At 40.5% G+C, this 16,693-nt stretch overlaps 2 protein-coding genes across 2 annotated transcripts; one reads left to right on the top strand and one right to left on the bottom strand.

Annotated features, from left to right (window-relative positions):
• Positions 1-23: 23 nt before the first annotated feature.
• LOC138134236 (lipase 3-like) lies at positions 24-1,680 on the bottom strand. The gene is made up of 4 exons (XM_069052412.1): positions 1,329-1,680; positions 1,090-1,279; positions 295-1,043; positions 24-241 (listed from the first exon to the last, which is right to left on the bottom strand). The coding sequence occupies exons 1-4, from the start codon at positions 1,458-1,460 to the stop codon at positions 77-79; spliced, it is 1,236 nt and encodes a 411-aa protein (XP_068908513.1). The 5' UTR covers positions 1,461-1,680; the 3' UTR covers positions 24-76.
• Positions 1,681-8,333: 6,653 nt separating this feature from the next.
• Positions 8,334-14,211, top strand: Oseg6 (intraflagellar transport protein Oseg6). The gene is made up of 15 exons (XM_069052350.1): positions 8,334-9,181; positions 9,282-9,436; positions 9,488-9,709; positions 9,763-9,973; positions 10,027-10,313; positions 10,365-10,608; positions 10,667-10,912; positions 10,962-11,234; positions 11,284-11,431; positions 11,488-11,695; positions 11,747-12,127; positions 12,183-13,405; positions 13,458-13,756; positions 13,809-13,885; positions 13,942-14,211. Exons 1-15 carry the CDS (start codon positions 9,167-9,169, stop codon positions 14,042-14,044), a joined length of 4,092 nt encoding a protein of 1,363 aa, XP_068908451.1. The 5' UTR covers positions 8,334-9,166; the 3' UTR covers positions 14,045-14,211.
• Positions 14,212-16,693: the final 2,482 nt, after the last annotated feature.

The raw sequence follows: 16,693 nt of genomic DNA, 5'->3' as shown, positions 1-16,693 counted from the left end.
CTAAATCAATAACTCAACTGGTCCCAAAAAAAAATGTTTTTCTTTATGTATTTATTTCTAGATTACTTTCACTGAATTAGTACATATCTTCAGTGTAATTCATCATGACTTTCATGAGGGGTTTGTAGACTAAGGTGGCGGCGTGTTTGCCAAATAAGTAGTCAACGTGATTGAACGCTTCTAGCGGAACTCGATACAAACCGACGTTGTTTGTTAGATTCTGCGACAGCCTGATCACGTCCTGGAACACAATGGATCAATTTGTACTGTTGACCACTAAAGCAAACATCTTACTATGTAGCTGGACAACCAATCGTTGACGGCGTACATCAGATACGTCGGCACCTTGATGTTGAGCAGCTTGTACTGCGGCGGGGTCAGAGTCCCGTATTTTATTTTGTTCCCGGCGGGTCCGTAGTCGTACTGTTGAAACTTGCCGTCGTATTTAATTTCCTGCGCGTAGTGCAGAACGGTCTTGGTCGACGAACCGGCCGGGTCATGACTCAAAACCACCGGCAGGAGATCCTCGTTGAATTCGGTTTTGTCGAATCCGCACAGCGCAAAAATGATGTCTTCGCAGATGGTTTTGTCGATGTTCAAGAGTTCGCAGTCGTAACTCAAGAATTTCAAAATTTTGTTGTTGGGGAGGAACTGATTTACACCTAAGTACTTGGCCAACCACTCGAAGTCGGTGGTGAACGGCGACAAGTACCTGATGGGCGACTTCACGTGGGTCATGTACACCACCGGGGCGAGCGCCGCCATCAGTTTAACATTCTTGGCGGCCTGACGGTTCAAAGTGGCGAAAACGAAAAACATGGTGGTGCCCATCGAGTGGCCCACGTAGATGATCTCGCCGGGTTTGTTCGTGGTGTTGCTGACGAAGTAGAGCGCCGCGGGGAGGTCGTACACGCCCATCTCGTGCCAAGTGAAGTTCCAGTATTGGGCGCTGCTGATGGAGAGGTTCATGTGAGCTTTGGAGTAGGTGTTACCTCTGGCGTTGCCCATCCAGACGTCGTATCCGGCGTCGGCGAGCATGAACGCTGGAAGAAAACCGTTAGCGGATGGGGTGACTCTTTTTTGGGGTACCTAGAGACGCGTTCCCGGCCACGACCCAGTCGGTGCTGCTCGACAGCAAGCCGTGCTGTAAGAACACGGGCTGGCCCCCGCGTTCTCCCGATTTGGGGCCCGGGATTCGGTGAAGGGTCAGGATGTAGCCATCCTCGGTTGCGATGAGGTGAGACTCGGCGGGGTAGCCGTGTCGTCGCGCTATTTGCACCTGGGGGAACATATTTACGGGCCGAAATGGGGGTGGAACTTACGCTTACCGTGTCCAAATCGACGTCAGGATTGCCAGAAGGACAACTCACTCCAGGTTGCGGAATACAATTCGTACTTATCTCATCGTGTTCACACCGTATTAAGGGGAGGCACAGCACTAGGAGATACACGAAACGCATCGCAGACCGCTCACCAGCTAACCTAACTTCAACACCGAAAACTAGTTTTGAATGAATCGCTGTCGACTGCGGTCACGTCAGAGATTCGAATTGCTAATGCGTTTTTTCGCGCCGGTGGTTACATTTTGCATAAATGGTGATCAAGCGTGTACTACATAGATTAAATATGTGAGTCAGAGCAGAAACATTGATTAGGCTCTTATTTATAATAATGTAATAATTAAATTTATACACTTACGTAGAGTTCAAAGTCAGGGAGTTAAGCAATCGCAAGGTTGTTGGGTAATTTAAAAAAAAAAACATAATAGGTTAAAGTACAAATTTATTTTTGAATTTCGCGGTATTATTTACGACAAATCAATACTGAAGCTTGCCGTCAGTGAATTAAATGAGTAGTCAAGTTTTAATATTAATTGATCAGGTACAAAAAAATCCAGATGCAATTATCATCGATTGGTGATGGAAAATTCAAAAGAAATAACTATGTATATTTTACAGAAAATATTGAGTAAATGACCCAACTGGTCAAAAACCGAATGCCTTGAAACAGAATTTTCAATTGCAAAATTGTGATTTCAGTTTCATTGGCTTGAAGACAATTATTTAATTTTTTTTTAAAGAATGTATAGTGGGTTGCATACTTTAAACATTTTTGTTTTATCCAGATACATGTTGACAAACTGAACATGCATCTTTGCAAATTTCTAAATTGCAAAAATGGCGGATGCGCAGGGATCTTGTTTGCACTGCATATAACGTAATTATGGAAACATCTTTTATAGGTCATACCGTGAAGGCATAGATAAAGTAAACTGCAGATGTTTATATCACAAGGCCGATTAAATTTTATATCGGAAAATTTATGGAAAAACCCAAAAAAGAAGTTTTTAGGTCTATTAGATAAATATGTAATTAGCAAATTATGGAAAAATACCTTTTTCATCATTTCATTAACTTTATTATAAACAAAACATTACAATAAAAGAAATAAACTGTTACACTTAAGATTACAAAAAGGAAACATAGGGGTGAAAGTTCAAGCAATAGTCTGATGACTATTTCTTTTTTGACAAAAAAAAAAAATGTTTTCATTATGTTTTTTTTCGGAAGACGTCAATAATTTTTAATTACAACAGAGAAGGAAACATGCAATCAAAATGTCGGAATTAATTTTGTTTGTGATATTTGAAAATTATTAAAATAAATAATAACACTTTAATAATATCCATTTTATCAAATTTATTATATTAAGGTACAAAACAAAGAAAAAACTCATATCAACCATAAAACAAACCCAGAAAACATTTCGTTAGTTATGGTATAAATTACAGTGTAAATATGTACAACAAAGAAAATAAAAATAAATTTGCGCCAAATCAACATCAGTCTCGCACAACCTTTTTGATCACCTGTTTCGAAAATTTTCTAGCATTTGCCCAGTACTGCGTTATTTTCTTTGAAAAACTTTCGTCTCTTCTTTTTTCACTCAGTTTTGCGACCACCATGTCGGCGATTTTTTCAATAAAACGATCGTCGACGAGGTTATGATAATCGGGTTCACTTTGACTTGTGACACTTTGAGCCACCGGAGACGGACTTGACACGAACCCTTCGTCTCCATAGTCCTCTGTGTGGCGAGACTCACTCAATGTAGACGCCCCTAGTACAGAAGAAGTTGGTGAAGGAAATGTTGAATTTGCCAGAGGATTTTTCGTCGACGACGCACGTTGATCGTTCGATTGGTTCGGCGTTTTTCTAACACGCATCGATGTGTTGTGCCTTTTGGTGTATCTTTGGCACGTCAAAGGAGATGACTCTGTGAAATGAAAAAATATTAATAAAACGGAATCAGAAATTATGAAAAAATATGAAATATAAAGGATTTTTTTTAATTACCTTCTTTTTCTTGATAACTAAATCTTTTAGCTTTTGAAAACATTTTCACTGGTAAAAATTCACTGGTCACGGGGTAACAACGAACGGTGTTAGTGTACACAAACAGAGTAAAAATTATCGCCTAGGGTGCCAGCATTTATAGGTGACGATCTTAAGCAGGTAGTGCTCCTATTGTTTATTACCCCTTCCTTGTACGTACCACTCATTTACACCAAGTGCCAGGTGCGGTACTAACTTCTAAGAATTCTTTGTATTTTGTAGACGAATCCGGCCAAAAAATACGGCAAATCTTGAAAATTAACAAAATTCGAGAAGTCATACCTAAGTTCTAACACTTTGTATGTATATACTTTTGTAAAATTAAAAACTAATGTCAGGAAATTACCAATTTGTTGCTTAAAAATATATGTTTTCTATTAATTCTATAATCAATTTGTAGCTTATAAGTGCCTTCAAATAAATTCGGAATTAGAGTAGGCTGTGATTTTATTAGTTGGCAACATGCAATTTTTAAAGACAGCACAGACATTTGACAGCACATGTGTTGATTCTGATCGTGATATAAAACTATTGACAACTGTGCTAAAAAGTCTACCAACCGTTAATAGACAACATATACCGGGTGTTATGGAAGTCCACATAATAAATTTAACCACCATTTAACAGGACTCGTTAAAATAAAAAATTTTTTATTTATCATTTTCTCCACAATTTCTTCAAAATAGAGTTAAAACTAAATATAATTTGAACCCTACAATTTACAATTCATACCCGCTCATATGTTTACACAAAGTACGAATATTAAAAAATTAATATGTAAAAATGTTTATTTTAAAGGGTTTTATTCCATAACACCCTGTATAAATTACAGCCTACTCTAATTCCGAATTCATTTGAAGGCACGGTAGTATATTATGAAATTAGTTTATAAAGCAAGGGACTATGGTACTATCGAATTCATGAAAAACTAGTACATTTTGTTGTATTAAATTTGGATACATGAAAATGTCAAATATAGTTGACATGACAGTTCGAATTTAACAATGCTCAATCAAACGTCAATCAACGTCAAACGTATTTAGGTTATCTACTTAACATGTTAGACATTAGTAACTAAGTACGTACGTAGAAACGTTACACTACAACATTTTTGAAAAGTAGACATAACTACGACGTTTTGCTGTCCTAGTTTTTCATGAATTCGATAGTACGAGTGAATGAATGATTTCACGAATGCCATAATCCCGCAAAATAGACAAATTTCATACGCTGTTTTGTCGTTTTTTGACAACTCAATTTTAAAAATTATTCAATATTCAAGTTCGTTCCATTAAAAAAATATTTTTTTAAACCAATCCGTGAACGATCGCATGTGGTTCCTACTATCTTTAATTAATATATTATAAGTAATTCTTGTCAACAATAAAGTGACGTATTTCGTTATTAAGACGACTTTATGACACAACATTATGGGATGGATGTCAGAAAGTGACAGATTATTAACGATTTTGACATTCATCATGTGATGATTTTGAATTACATAATGCTGCTGGTCGACGACAAAAATAGATATATATGGGGCTATCTTCTTCGATTTTTAAAAAAGATATAGTTTTTCTTATATTAATAAAAAAGAAAATGAAAACGTATGATGTTTCGGGATAACTTATTGCTTCTCAGCCTCTTACAGCAGGCTACATACTGACTTTCTCTTGTCCTTCTCGGAAACAAAACAATCATTATAGTTTTAATATTCGAAGAACCCTTCAGTGTATTTTCTAATTTCCATTTTTACCAAGCTTTAAAATGCTCCTTAGCCTGTATTATTTATTTTTAAATTGTAGATTTTGTCATTTAAAGGAAGATTATACTGTTTTATTGCTTTAACTGTTATCGTTTAATGTTTATAAATAACAAATTAAATATGTACCATTAAATTCTATGTACACATAAAGCAGTACATTCAAAATTTGATTAGTTTTCATAGCAAGCTGGACCAGACAATCATTTATTTATAGATTCCAATAATAGAGATATCGAAAAGATGTAATAAGTATCTAGTGCTAGCTAGCTAGTGTGACACGATACTAAATTTCACAGAAAATTCTGTAAAAATGACAAAGACAGACTATGATCCTGATCGTTCATTAGTCCTGATCGAGGGTCTCTCTCATTTTCTAACAAATTTTCTACAAAATTTAGCATCGTGTCAAACTAGCTAGGCATAGTTCGCAAAATTTGTTTTTAACAGTTGAGTATAAAACTTTTTTGGTTCTAGTGCCGATAATACAAGCAATTCAAGCTGACAATGCGTTATAATTATTTTTATATGATCTTTTGTTCCACGCACCATCAACAATCACGAATATTATTCCTAGATCTTTGTCACAACCTCACCCACTTCCATTGTAATTTTTTTATTTTTTTCTTACCGGCTGCTATAATTTTCTGCTCGCTCAAATTGTTTACTCATTACTTATCTTAAAATTATTTTTATGTAATCCCATGGTATAAATGATACTTATCCCACTCATTTGAGTGGAATAAGGAACTTCATTACCGGACGCATTTCATTACTCCACTCAGTGGGATAAGTGAGCTTCATTACCCCACTCAGTGGGATAAGTAAGTTATTATTCCACTGAGTGGTGTAATGAAACTGGCGGAAATAAATAAGATTTACCTTTTTTTTAATTCGGGGCGGTCTTAGATAAAATTTTGTACATAACACGTGGGCTAAAGCATATTACAGGAAACTCGTGTGATTACAGATGAACTCGGGCTAACGCCCTCGTCATCTGCAATCTTCACACTCGAATCCTGTAATATTGCTTTTACCCCACTAATTGTGTAAATAACTATTAAACCTTTTCTTCGGTTTTTCGGTTCTGTTTCGGACCGAGGATGTCGTTTGTCTTCGTCACCCATTACCAGAAGTACCCTCTAGAATTATAGATTCTAAAACTTCTCTCTCAAAAATAAAGCAGTAATACTTATAACGGGTGACTATTAAAATTTTCACTTGGAGTTGGCTTTGAACGAGTTTTAATTTTTTCTGTTACTTTAGACACACGCAAGAACGAACGACAAATGTCAGTCAGTACAATTGAAACATAACCAAATTAAGAGAAAAAACATTTATTGAAATGTCAAACTAGTCAGTGTCTAAGGTGCAACGGAAAACAAAGAATGATCCATAGCCAACCCTAAGTGAAAATTTTAATAGTCACCCGTTAGTTATATTTTTATAAAGTCAAACAATGTTATTGCAATTTGGTATTCCTACACTCACCTTTTATTTCAATTTTTTTATTTCTTTTTATTTTTGATGATATAATAATATACATATTGGTGTATTAAAAATGGTGCATAATACATATTTACATCACATGATTCTATATTAAAATACATACAAGCAAAAAACTTTAGTACCAATTTACTGTTAACCCTCTGTTCATAGAGTTATTAACAGTCAAATTTGGAAATTTGCTTCGAAATGGAGAAATACAGTCGCGAGCAATTAATGTTGGTCGTCAGTCGTAAATATCATAACCTATCATCATGTTGTATGACATTAATTGTAATTTTTTCTCAATTTTTTGACACTTTGTTGACGTGGGCATAATCAGGCAATCAGGGTTTTTTTTTTAAATTTGTGACATTTAAATAGTAATAGTAAATAACACATCCTAATTCCACAAATAAATCAAATATTCAAGCATTAATTCTACCATTTTTATTATTGATTTATTTGTAATTTCAGCTAAAGTGATTTTTCGAACTTGAGTAAAATCAAAAAATAACAAGGATTATCAATGTCAGTTTTGATAATAATAATTTAAAAATTATTCGTCAAAGCCCAAATTCACATTAGAATTTTTTGTTTGCTATTCAAGGTAGATTCGCGTTACATAAATATTACGGGCCACTTTTAATACAGCCTGTATATCATTGTTCATTTAAATTGATCCTCAAAGTTGGCGTTGAAGAGACGATTGTGAACGCACCATGAATTACAAATCACGGATAGCTGTTTAAATTTTTGCGTTGTGTGTGTTTTTAACTTTTTACTCAGTAGGCGGACAAGTGGTGCGTTCACAGTCGACTCTTCAACGTCAACTTTGAGGAAAAATTTAAATGAACACCGATATTAAATAATATTGGAAAAGTTTGGGCATATTTTTTTTAAGAAAATAATAAATAAATAATAAATTTAAGAAAAGATGTAAAGATGTTCTAATCTCTAATCTGATCGTGAAAGAGGTTCGATTTCAAATTTTTGCTTTTGAAATTTTGAAACAACATGCCTAATGGAATAGGGAGGTATGATCTTCCAAGAATCTTTTAGCACATTTTAATTTCAATAATGAGAGGATTATTACCTCCTACTGAGAAACCATTACCACTTACTTGAACAGAAACTACCCGGTTCCCTTCGCTCCCTTTTTAAAGGCGTAATGGCTTTACGTCCATTACCTGCCTCTTTGTTCCCCTTAATTACTTGCAAACTAATTACCTAGGATGGTAAATTCGACCGCAGACCCTGGTTTAAAGTGGCCGAAGTCCATATTATTTTTTTAAAATTCAGAAATTCACCACAAAATTGTATTAATTGCAAATTTTGTACGAGTAAATTAAAAATTATCGTCGCAAAAAAAACGTGTCTTGTTGCTACTGCAACTTTGTTAATTCTAATCAGTAATTAAAATTATTTGGTGAATTTTTAAATCGTTCTGTTTAGATAGAAGTGAAAATAAGTTATTGTTAAAAACAAATTGTATTTGATTAGTTTTTATCTCCCAAGTTCTATTTCATATAGTGATAATAATTATGTAATGTTTTTGACATTCGATGATTCTATACTACAACAAATGACACAACTACTACATATTTTGATCATTTTAACACATTTATTGGGTCAATCGATATTATTCGAGGTTCTTAGTGGCAAGGTTTTTTTTCAACATTTTTTTTAATTAGCGGACTGTTTATTTCTATTTTTTCTTCTAGCACCAGCTCGAAATCCAAACACGATTTTGACTTTGTTTTTTGGTGTTTTTCTCTAATACCTTTTGACGCATCTTTGCCCCAAAATGCAAGAATATTTTATATGTATGTATTGCAAATCGATAAAAATTAACAAAAACAAATTCCCTTTAAATTTCTGGTAGCTGAATGTTTTACCCTTTGAGAACATAATTCATCCACTTTTTGAAAACTTAATGTGAGAATTTACATAAGATGTTAAATAAAAATTTAAATGTTTTTTGCGATTTTATCCGAAATTGTTAACTTGATAGGTGAAACCATGTTGAAACCAGTTTTTCAGTTGTTATTATTATAAAAATCGAATCGAGACCATTTTGTCTGTGTAATGTGATTAACGAGAAAATTCCAGAAAAAGTGGTTGACCAGTGTAAATATTTCCGCTTTTTCTTGAATTATCTTGAATTATCTTTGCCGGTTGTTCTGCTTATGGTTTTTCGACGCATGCATTAACAGAGCAATTGCATTTTTCTATTCGTCAAAACGTTTTGTTTAGTGTGCCGTATTTATACTTTTACAAATATTCACGTCGGTTCCTGAAACTTCTTTTGTGTATTTTTTATTTTATTTTATGCAACCATCTTTGCAGTTTTCCATTTGGTGCCATTTGACAATGTATCGACCTCTTTGTTTGAGGTTACGTGGTTGGCGCACCTGATTTATGACAGCTGTCATTGCCGTTGCTGTCAAAATGTTTTTCCAATAACAACAACAATGTTTGTATGGTGCTACAAATAATTTAACATTATTGATCTTGTGTAAAAATGGGAAGCGAAAAGGTGAGACTTAAAAATTACTCCCATACGTGCATGTTAAATCACGTTACCGATGAAATTGTACGAATAATACTACTTAACCTATACAAACAAATGTTTGTAGTTGTTGTTTCGATTGGAACAACCCCACGGTACCGGCGACGTATACACAGCATGGCAGACGGGCTCTGGAATGTATTTAGCCACAACTGGAGTAGATTCAATGGTCAATATTTTCGACCGATACGGTCAAATACAAGACCGCATCAGACTACCAAGGTTTGAGATTTCTATCATGTTATCTAACACAGTCTAGTGGAAAAATTGTAGTTTGTGCACTGGATTCGGTTGGGACTCTGACGGCGACCTCTTGGCAATAATCTGCCAGTCACCGCAACTAATTTTGTGGGATGCAAACACGCAAAAAAAAATTCAAATCGACGTGAGATTGAAAGACCAAATGTCTTGCTTGATCTGGGCGAAGACGAGCCCGATGCTCGCCGTCGGCACAGTCAAGGGCAACGTTTCCATTTACAACCACAACACATCAAAGTTGTTACTTAACTTGATTCAGATTGCGTAATTTCAAGTGTTTGTATTTTTAGACGCATCCCGATTATTGGAAAACACACAAAAAGAATCACTTGCGGGACGTGGAACACTGAAAATTTGCTCGCGCTAGGTTCAGAGGACAGAACAATTTCAATCAGTAACGTTGATGGGGACACGCTGAAAGTGATCAATCTTAGAGCTGACCCCACCGAGATTCATTTTTCCGAGATGAAACTCGACGAGCGCATGGGGGGCCAAAACACCGTAATTCACCCAAGAGTTTCGCATTAAAATCAACTACAATCAGGTCGTTGTAGGTCAGCGTCATCGTTGGCAAGCGCACTCTCTACTTGTACAATTTACTAGACCCCGACAATCCTATCGAGTTGGCTTTCCAAACGCACTACGGCTCGATCGTCACCTACAAATGGTTCGGCGACGGTTACATTTTGCTCGGTTTCACCGCCGGTTACTTCATAGCGATCTCCACTCACATAAAAGAAGTAGGACAGGAGTTGTTCCAAGTGCGCAACCACAAGAACGCCCTCACCGACATAACCATCTGCGAGAAAATCGGAAAAGCGGCCTCTTGCGGTGACAACAAGTACTACCAGCACACCCGAAAATACAAAAATCAAACCGGTTTTTCCCGCAGCGTCAAGATTCACGATCTGAGCAACCTCCAAGAGACGTCGAGCGTGCTGACTTTGTCGCAGGAGGCCGGCTTGGAGAGGATAAGTTGGAGCGTCGACGGGCAATTGTTTTCCGTCTGCACCAGAGGCGGATCTCTCAACGTGTACGTGTCCCAGGTGCCATTGCTGACGTCAGTTTGCGCCCCCAGAATCGCCATCTTGTCCAGTCTGACCGAGATCAGTCTCTACAACTACTCTTCGGATAAAGTAATCGTTAAAAAATATTTTTATTCGCGCGAAGTTACATTTTCGTGTTGATTTTTAGGTCAAACATAAACCTATTCCCATAAGCTTGGAGACCGAACCCAGCTTTCTCGCCGTGGGTCAGTATCACATCGCCGCCGGCATGAACAATCGAGCGTGGTTCTACGACTTGACGCGGCCCCAACCCGGCGTAGACGACGCACCTTTGATGCTCAAAGACAGACAGTACCTAGGTGGCGTTAGCAGCATCAGACTGAACGCAGAATACGCGTCGGTGCTGTTCGAAGGAAAGCTCCAGCTCCACATGGTCACATCTCGTCACATTAAGTACCATTTCGCTGATTTTATCGTTATAGATCGAACAACCGGAAGTTTGCCACGAAGACCGCGAAACGAAGATGTTCCCCGATTCGAACTCGCCCAATTTGTTCATAACTTGTCACGCTTTGACCACCGATTTCTTGATTTACGGAACCGACATGGGCAACATCGTCTACTTCCACGTGGAAGAGTGGGCCGTGTCTTGCGAGTACACCCATGCGGTGGGCATAGTGAACATTTTTGCCGACCCGGCTGGCACCAGAGTCGTCTTCGTCGACATCAAAGGTCAAGGTTACGTCTACAACGCTGTAAGTACCCGCAGAGTCTGATTCCAGTCGCTCACTCGAACAATTGAAGGTGATAAGCGAGGCCGTTCCCGTACCGAATCTACCAAACAAAGTGTTGGGGGTCACGTGGGACAGCAACATCAACGATCGCAACATTTTCATAGTGTTCGACCAACACGACATCTTCACTTACGTCTACGTCAAATACTCGATCGACGGTCGGTACAAGTTTGTGGGTAAAGTGACATTTGGAATTTTTTTGTTTGTTTTAAAGGCTCGTCGGTACAAAAAGTCGGTCAGACGTCGCTGGTCTCTAAGCAGATCCCTCTCTTGATGTACTCGGGCGAGGTGATGTCGGCGACCTCTGGCGGTCAGTTGACTCAACTAATGCTCAACACTCACGACTCGCTCCAGGTCGGTCTTGGAGAACGCGACCAGACCATCATGGAAGCAAATTTCAACAAACAGATCGCGTTGCACAGGTAACTTTTAACTGTTTAAAACCCAACGAGGTCACTAATCGAAGTGTCAAGATTCGCCGCGGCGTGGACCACTTGCGAATCTCTGAAATCCGAAGAGTTGTGGCGCAAATTGGCCACCGAAGCCATGAAACATCTGGAGATCGACCTGGCCATCCGCATCTACAAGATGTTGGAAGACGTCTCGATGGTTTGGTCCCTGGAAAGCCTCGCCGGCGTGGAGGACTACAAATTGTTGTGCGGTTACGTGAGCATGTTCTTGAACGACTTCGACCTGGCCCAGCGGTGGTTTTTGGGGTCGAGCTACCCGGTGGCGGCGCTGGAGATGCGCCGCGACCTCCTCCAGTGGGACCAGGCGCTGCAGTTGGCGAAAAAAATGGCGCCCGAGCAGATCGCCCTGATATCGAGGGAGTACGCCCAACAACTCGAATTCACGTAACGTCACGTTTCTCTCAGTGTTGTGCTTTTAATTGTCGAGGTTCACTCGTAGAGGGAACTACTCCGAGGCTCACATCCACTACGAGAAAGGCCTGCAAGAAGATTTGAGTCGCGAACACACCTTCATCTGCAAGGCCGGAATAGCGAGGACGGCTTTGCACTGCAACAATCACCGTCACGGCATCAGCATAGCGCTCGAGCTGGACAACAAGCAGTTGATCAAAGAGTGCGCGGAGATCCTCGAGAAGAACAAACAACTGGCGGAGGCGGCGTGTTTGTTCGAGAAGTGCCAGAACTACGACCGCGCCGCCATGGCTTACATCAAGTTGAGAAACTGGCACAAGATCGGCGAGCTTCTGCCGAAGATAACGTCCAACAAAATCCACCTTCAGTACGCCATCGCCAAAGAGCACGAAGGCAAATACGAAGAAGCGGTCAGAGCTTACTACACCGCTAAAGACTTCGACTCGGTGATTCGTCTCCAGCTGGAGCACCTGAACAATCCGGAAATCGCTGTGGAATTGGTCCAAGAGACCAAGAGCACCGAAGGTGCCAAGCTCGTCGCCAAATTTTTCCAAAAACTGAACGACTACACCTCCGCCATAAAGTTCCTCGTGTTGTCGAAATGCAACGACGAGGCTTTCGACTTGGCGCGGAAACACGGCAAAATGCAACTCTACGGGGAGATCCTGTTGAACACCCTGTCTGCAGACGAGTTGCGTCCCCAAGACTTCAACAGCGTGGCCATGCATTTCGAGAACGAACGCAACAGTCTGCTGGCCGGGATCTACTGGTTCCACGCCAAGGAGTACTCGAAAGCGATGAAACATCTCCTGAAGGCGGCCAAGTCGAATTCTAAAGAAAACGAAGCGATCACCGCCGCCATAGACGTGGTGGCGTCGTCCAAAGACGAGGCGCTTTCGGCCCAGCTGATCGAGTTTCTCTTGGGCGAATCGGACGGACTGCCGAAGGACCCCAAATACTTGTTCCGCCTGTACATGGCCCGGAAACAATACAGAGAAGCGTCCAAATCCGCTTTGATCATAGCCAACGAAGAACAGATCAACGGGAATTACAGAAACGCGCACGACGTGCTCTTCGCCATGTACCAGGATCTCAAACAGAACGGCATCAAAATCCCCAGCGAGATGCAGACGAACTTGATGCTGCTGCACAGTTACATATTGGTACGACTGCACGTCAGGCGCGGCGATCATTTGAAGGGCGCGAGGATGCTGATCAGGGTTGCCAACAACATCTCCAAGTTTCCGTCTCGTGAGTCGGCCCGAGAGCACCAGTTATGATTCTTACCGCGGTCATTTTGCAGATATTGTTCCGATTCTGACGTCAACAGTTATCGAGTGTCACAGAGCCGGACTCAAGCACGCCGCTTTCAAGTACGCGACCATGCTGATGAAGCCCGAGTACAGAAGAAACGTGGACGTCAAGTACGCCAAAAAAATCGAAGCGGTGGTGAGGAAGCCGCCCAAAAGCGGAAAAGACGGAGAACCGGCGGGAGATCCCGCGGAACCTTCCTCGCCCTGTCCTTATTGCGAAAATTTGCTGTCGGAAACGGAAGTGAATTGCAACAGTTGCAAAAACAATATTCCATTTTGCATAGTTACGGTAACGATTTTGTCGTGTGTCTGTTGCGCTTTTGTCGAGTTTTAATTTGTAGGGCCGCCATATTGTGACTTCGGACTTGACAGCGTGTCCGGAATGTGATTTTCCGGCAGTGCGAACCCACTTTATCGAGTAAGTCGGCGAGTTTTTCTAAGGTTGACAATATTTTTGTCGCGTTTTGATTTAAGAATCCTCGACAACGAAGACTCTTGCCCAATGTGTTCGGAAAAACTGGATTCTCGAAGGTTACCCAAAATCGACGATCCCAAGCCGTACTTGAATGTTGAATAATTATTTGATCTCGCCGTTGGAGCATTATTTATTTATTTATTGTAGAAGTACAATTAGCGTTTAGAGAGAAAAAGGTGATCATAGCTACCGTCCGTACGCAACCAGTGCCGTCCAATTCATAGTGCAATAGAAAATTGTTAAAATGTGAAAATATACATTTCAGAAAACTAGACTGGTTTCATTTCTCGAACTGGTCGACTCCCGAAGACTTTTCCTTTGAGAATCGTGGAAAGCGGTCGTTTTTGAGCGGAGGGTGGTGTCGTCGCGAGCGAGTTTCATTTTGCGTAAACTGTCGAGTCGTTGGCCTCCGTACGCTGTTTTGGCAGAAAACATTCATGGCCAACTTCCGAGATGTTATGAGCGATAAAATCCGAAATAGAAATCCCGTCTCCAATAATTTATTTCCCGATTCCCCCGACGGTTCCAGATGCATCCCCGTTTAAAATAGGAAATTTAACGGGAAAAATGCGTGTTTGACGTTCCGTTTCCGCAATTCGGGGGTTAATTTTATTTTAATACTGCGGTCGCCCGCCGCAGCTATCGGAAAAGAATTAGGCCCGGCGGCATTTGGTCCGGGGGTAGTCCCGAGAGGCGGTTCGATTCCCAACTATTAGCATAATTCCGAACTTGCGGTCTCTTATAATTCGATGATAAATGCGTCGGAAGACTTGGAGATATCCGAAGGGTCACTCCCAGGAGTTGGTAATGGGCGCCGCGACGCCTCTCGACGGGCCTCCCCGATAGATTACACCGTCGGGATTCGAACTTGGCAAGTTTGCTCTTAATCCGTGATTTGCAAATGGCCGATCCCTTCGCGGCCGCACATTACCCGGAAATGTTCCGGGGTCATTAAAAATGGATCGGGCCCCGACTTGAGGGACGCCACTTTACCCCGTTAAGTTTCCGGTTACTCCTCTCCTTCCAAGTGACACTTCCTGAGGTCCCCGCTCAAAATAAAAATTATTATCGATCGAGATCGAACCGGTTAAAGTGGAAATGAGCAACTGGTCCCTCAAACAAACGGGTTTTTTCCAGGTGCGAGGTCCCCGGAATCGACGCACTCTGGCTCCGGGTGTTATCGGAAACTTGTGCAAATTAATTTCATTAATTAAAGGCATACCGAAATTAAGTGAGTCGCGGCGGAAGCTGAGACCTACGTCTCGGGAACGCTCCGAGGACGAGACAAAGTCCGGAGATGGGGAACGGAGAGGGTGCGGTGTCGGGACCAAGGACTACATACTTGAGTGGTATAATTTAACCCCGTGCTGGAGGAGTGTTCTCACGTTATACAGCGGCGTGTGCAGGCAGCGGGTGGGGGATGATTCGGATATTTTCACCCCGCTTCGAAAAAAATCGCACTTCCGTTTGTACGAATTAAGACGGGGCAGGTAACGGAGCTGGCGTGCAAATATTAATTAAATTATCTTTAATTATTGTTTGTTCTGTATATAAAATGATAAATTGCGGAATTCCAGAGTCAGAATTTAATACCTATCTACTTGTAATGAATGAGAAACTATTTCAATTATTTTCAATTTTGATTTAGCGTGCTTCGTTATTTCCCCGTTGTTTTCAATTAGCGAAGTTATTAATTAAATATTTTATTATTTTATGGACTCTTTCATGTGCACGCTTCATGAACGCGTATAGTTACGAATAAACAAAAAACCCAACGAATTAATTTTATAAATTGATTGAAAACAATCCTGGAATGCCTTTGTTCGATTGGATTAGCAAAAAACTAATTTCGCACTCGTCCAAACAGCTCCGACCGCCCCCACGTTTGCCCGCTTTATTTTTGCGATTTATTGCAACAACAGCGAACCTCGTCAGCGACACGCCGCTTTCCGGACGACTTCCACCCGTGACCTTAGCACGACGAAAAACACAACTTCAAAATACCCCACGTGCACGCGTCCCGCCGCCAACATCCTTGTCCGTTGAACTCGGCGAATCGAAAATAACTTAATTAAAAAAACATCGAATTGACATTCAATTTATTGATAAAACAACAACGGCGTCGGCCGTTGGTGAGCTCGCTTTCCCGAGCCGTCTGTCATCGTTTCGGGCGGCCGATAAGAAAAACGCGAAAATTTATAAATTTCCACCCACCGGCAAAGAACGAATCCGCATAAAGTTAATGGAATCTTAATTTTTAATCTCGCAAACACAGAGAGATTTTATTTTATCTCTCATAAACAAGGCAATTCCCGACTTTTACCTCATAACCTCCGGCTGAAATTTCTAATTAATGTTCTGTATGAAATTTAATTACGCAATACTCTCGAACGCGAGCAGCGTAAGTTGTGTTTTTTCTCGGCGTCGTCGATCTCGACGATGGATCAGGTTAAGAATCGCCCCAGAGCTCCGCTCCGTCTGCGGAGGGCACCTGCTTTGAAGTCGTTACAAGAAGTTGTGCGGCCTGTCCCGACCAACTTGTGCGGCTTCAACTTCACGTCAAGGCGCAATTTGCGAATCCCGACCGTAAATGTGCCTCACCGATCGACAAATTACTTCTTCCACTCGTTCAAGTCGTATCAGGATAATATGATTACCGCAGATCAAAAACTCGACTGCAAAACGAAGGCGCTTGTTCAGTTTGATACGAAAAATCAAATCTGACTCGGAGATTGACTCGTACGAATATAT

The sequence above is a fragment of the Tenebrio molitor genome, chromosome 6 (assembly GCF_963966145.1).
Source record: "Tenebrio molitor chromosome 6, icTenMoli1.1, whole genome shotgun sequence".
Taxonomy (NCBI): domain Eukaryota; kingdom Metazoa; phylum Arthropoda; class Insecta; order Coleoptera; family Tenebrionidae; genus Tenebrio; species Tenebrio molitor.
This window is presented reverse-complemented; position numbering and strand designations above follow the sequence as displayed.

Excerpts from the sequence above, each read along its gene's own strand:
- LOC138134236 (XM_069052412.1), bottom strand. The coding sequence starts at position 1,460 with ATGCGTTTCGTGTATCTCCTAGTGCTGTGCCTCCCCTTAATACGGTGT. Across the intron at positions 1,280-1,328 it reads CTGACGTCGATTTGGACACG|GTGCAAATAGCGCGACGACA; the intron begins GTAAGCGTAAGT and ends ATGTTCCCCCAG. Across the intron at positions 242-294 it reads ATTGGTTGTCCAGCTACATA|GACGTGATCAGGCTGTCGCA; the intron begins GTAAGATGTTTG and ends ATTGTGTTCCAG.
- Oseg6 (XM_069052350.1), top strand. Across the intron at positions 11,696-11,746 it reads AAACAGATCGCGTTGCACAG|ATTCGCCGCGGCGTGGACCA; the intron begins GTAACTTTTAAC and ends CGAAGTGTCAAG. Across the intron at positions 13,886-13,941 it reads GTGCGAACCCACTTTATCGA|AATCCTCGACAACGAAGACT; the intron begins GTAAGTCGGCGA and ends TTTTGATTTAAG.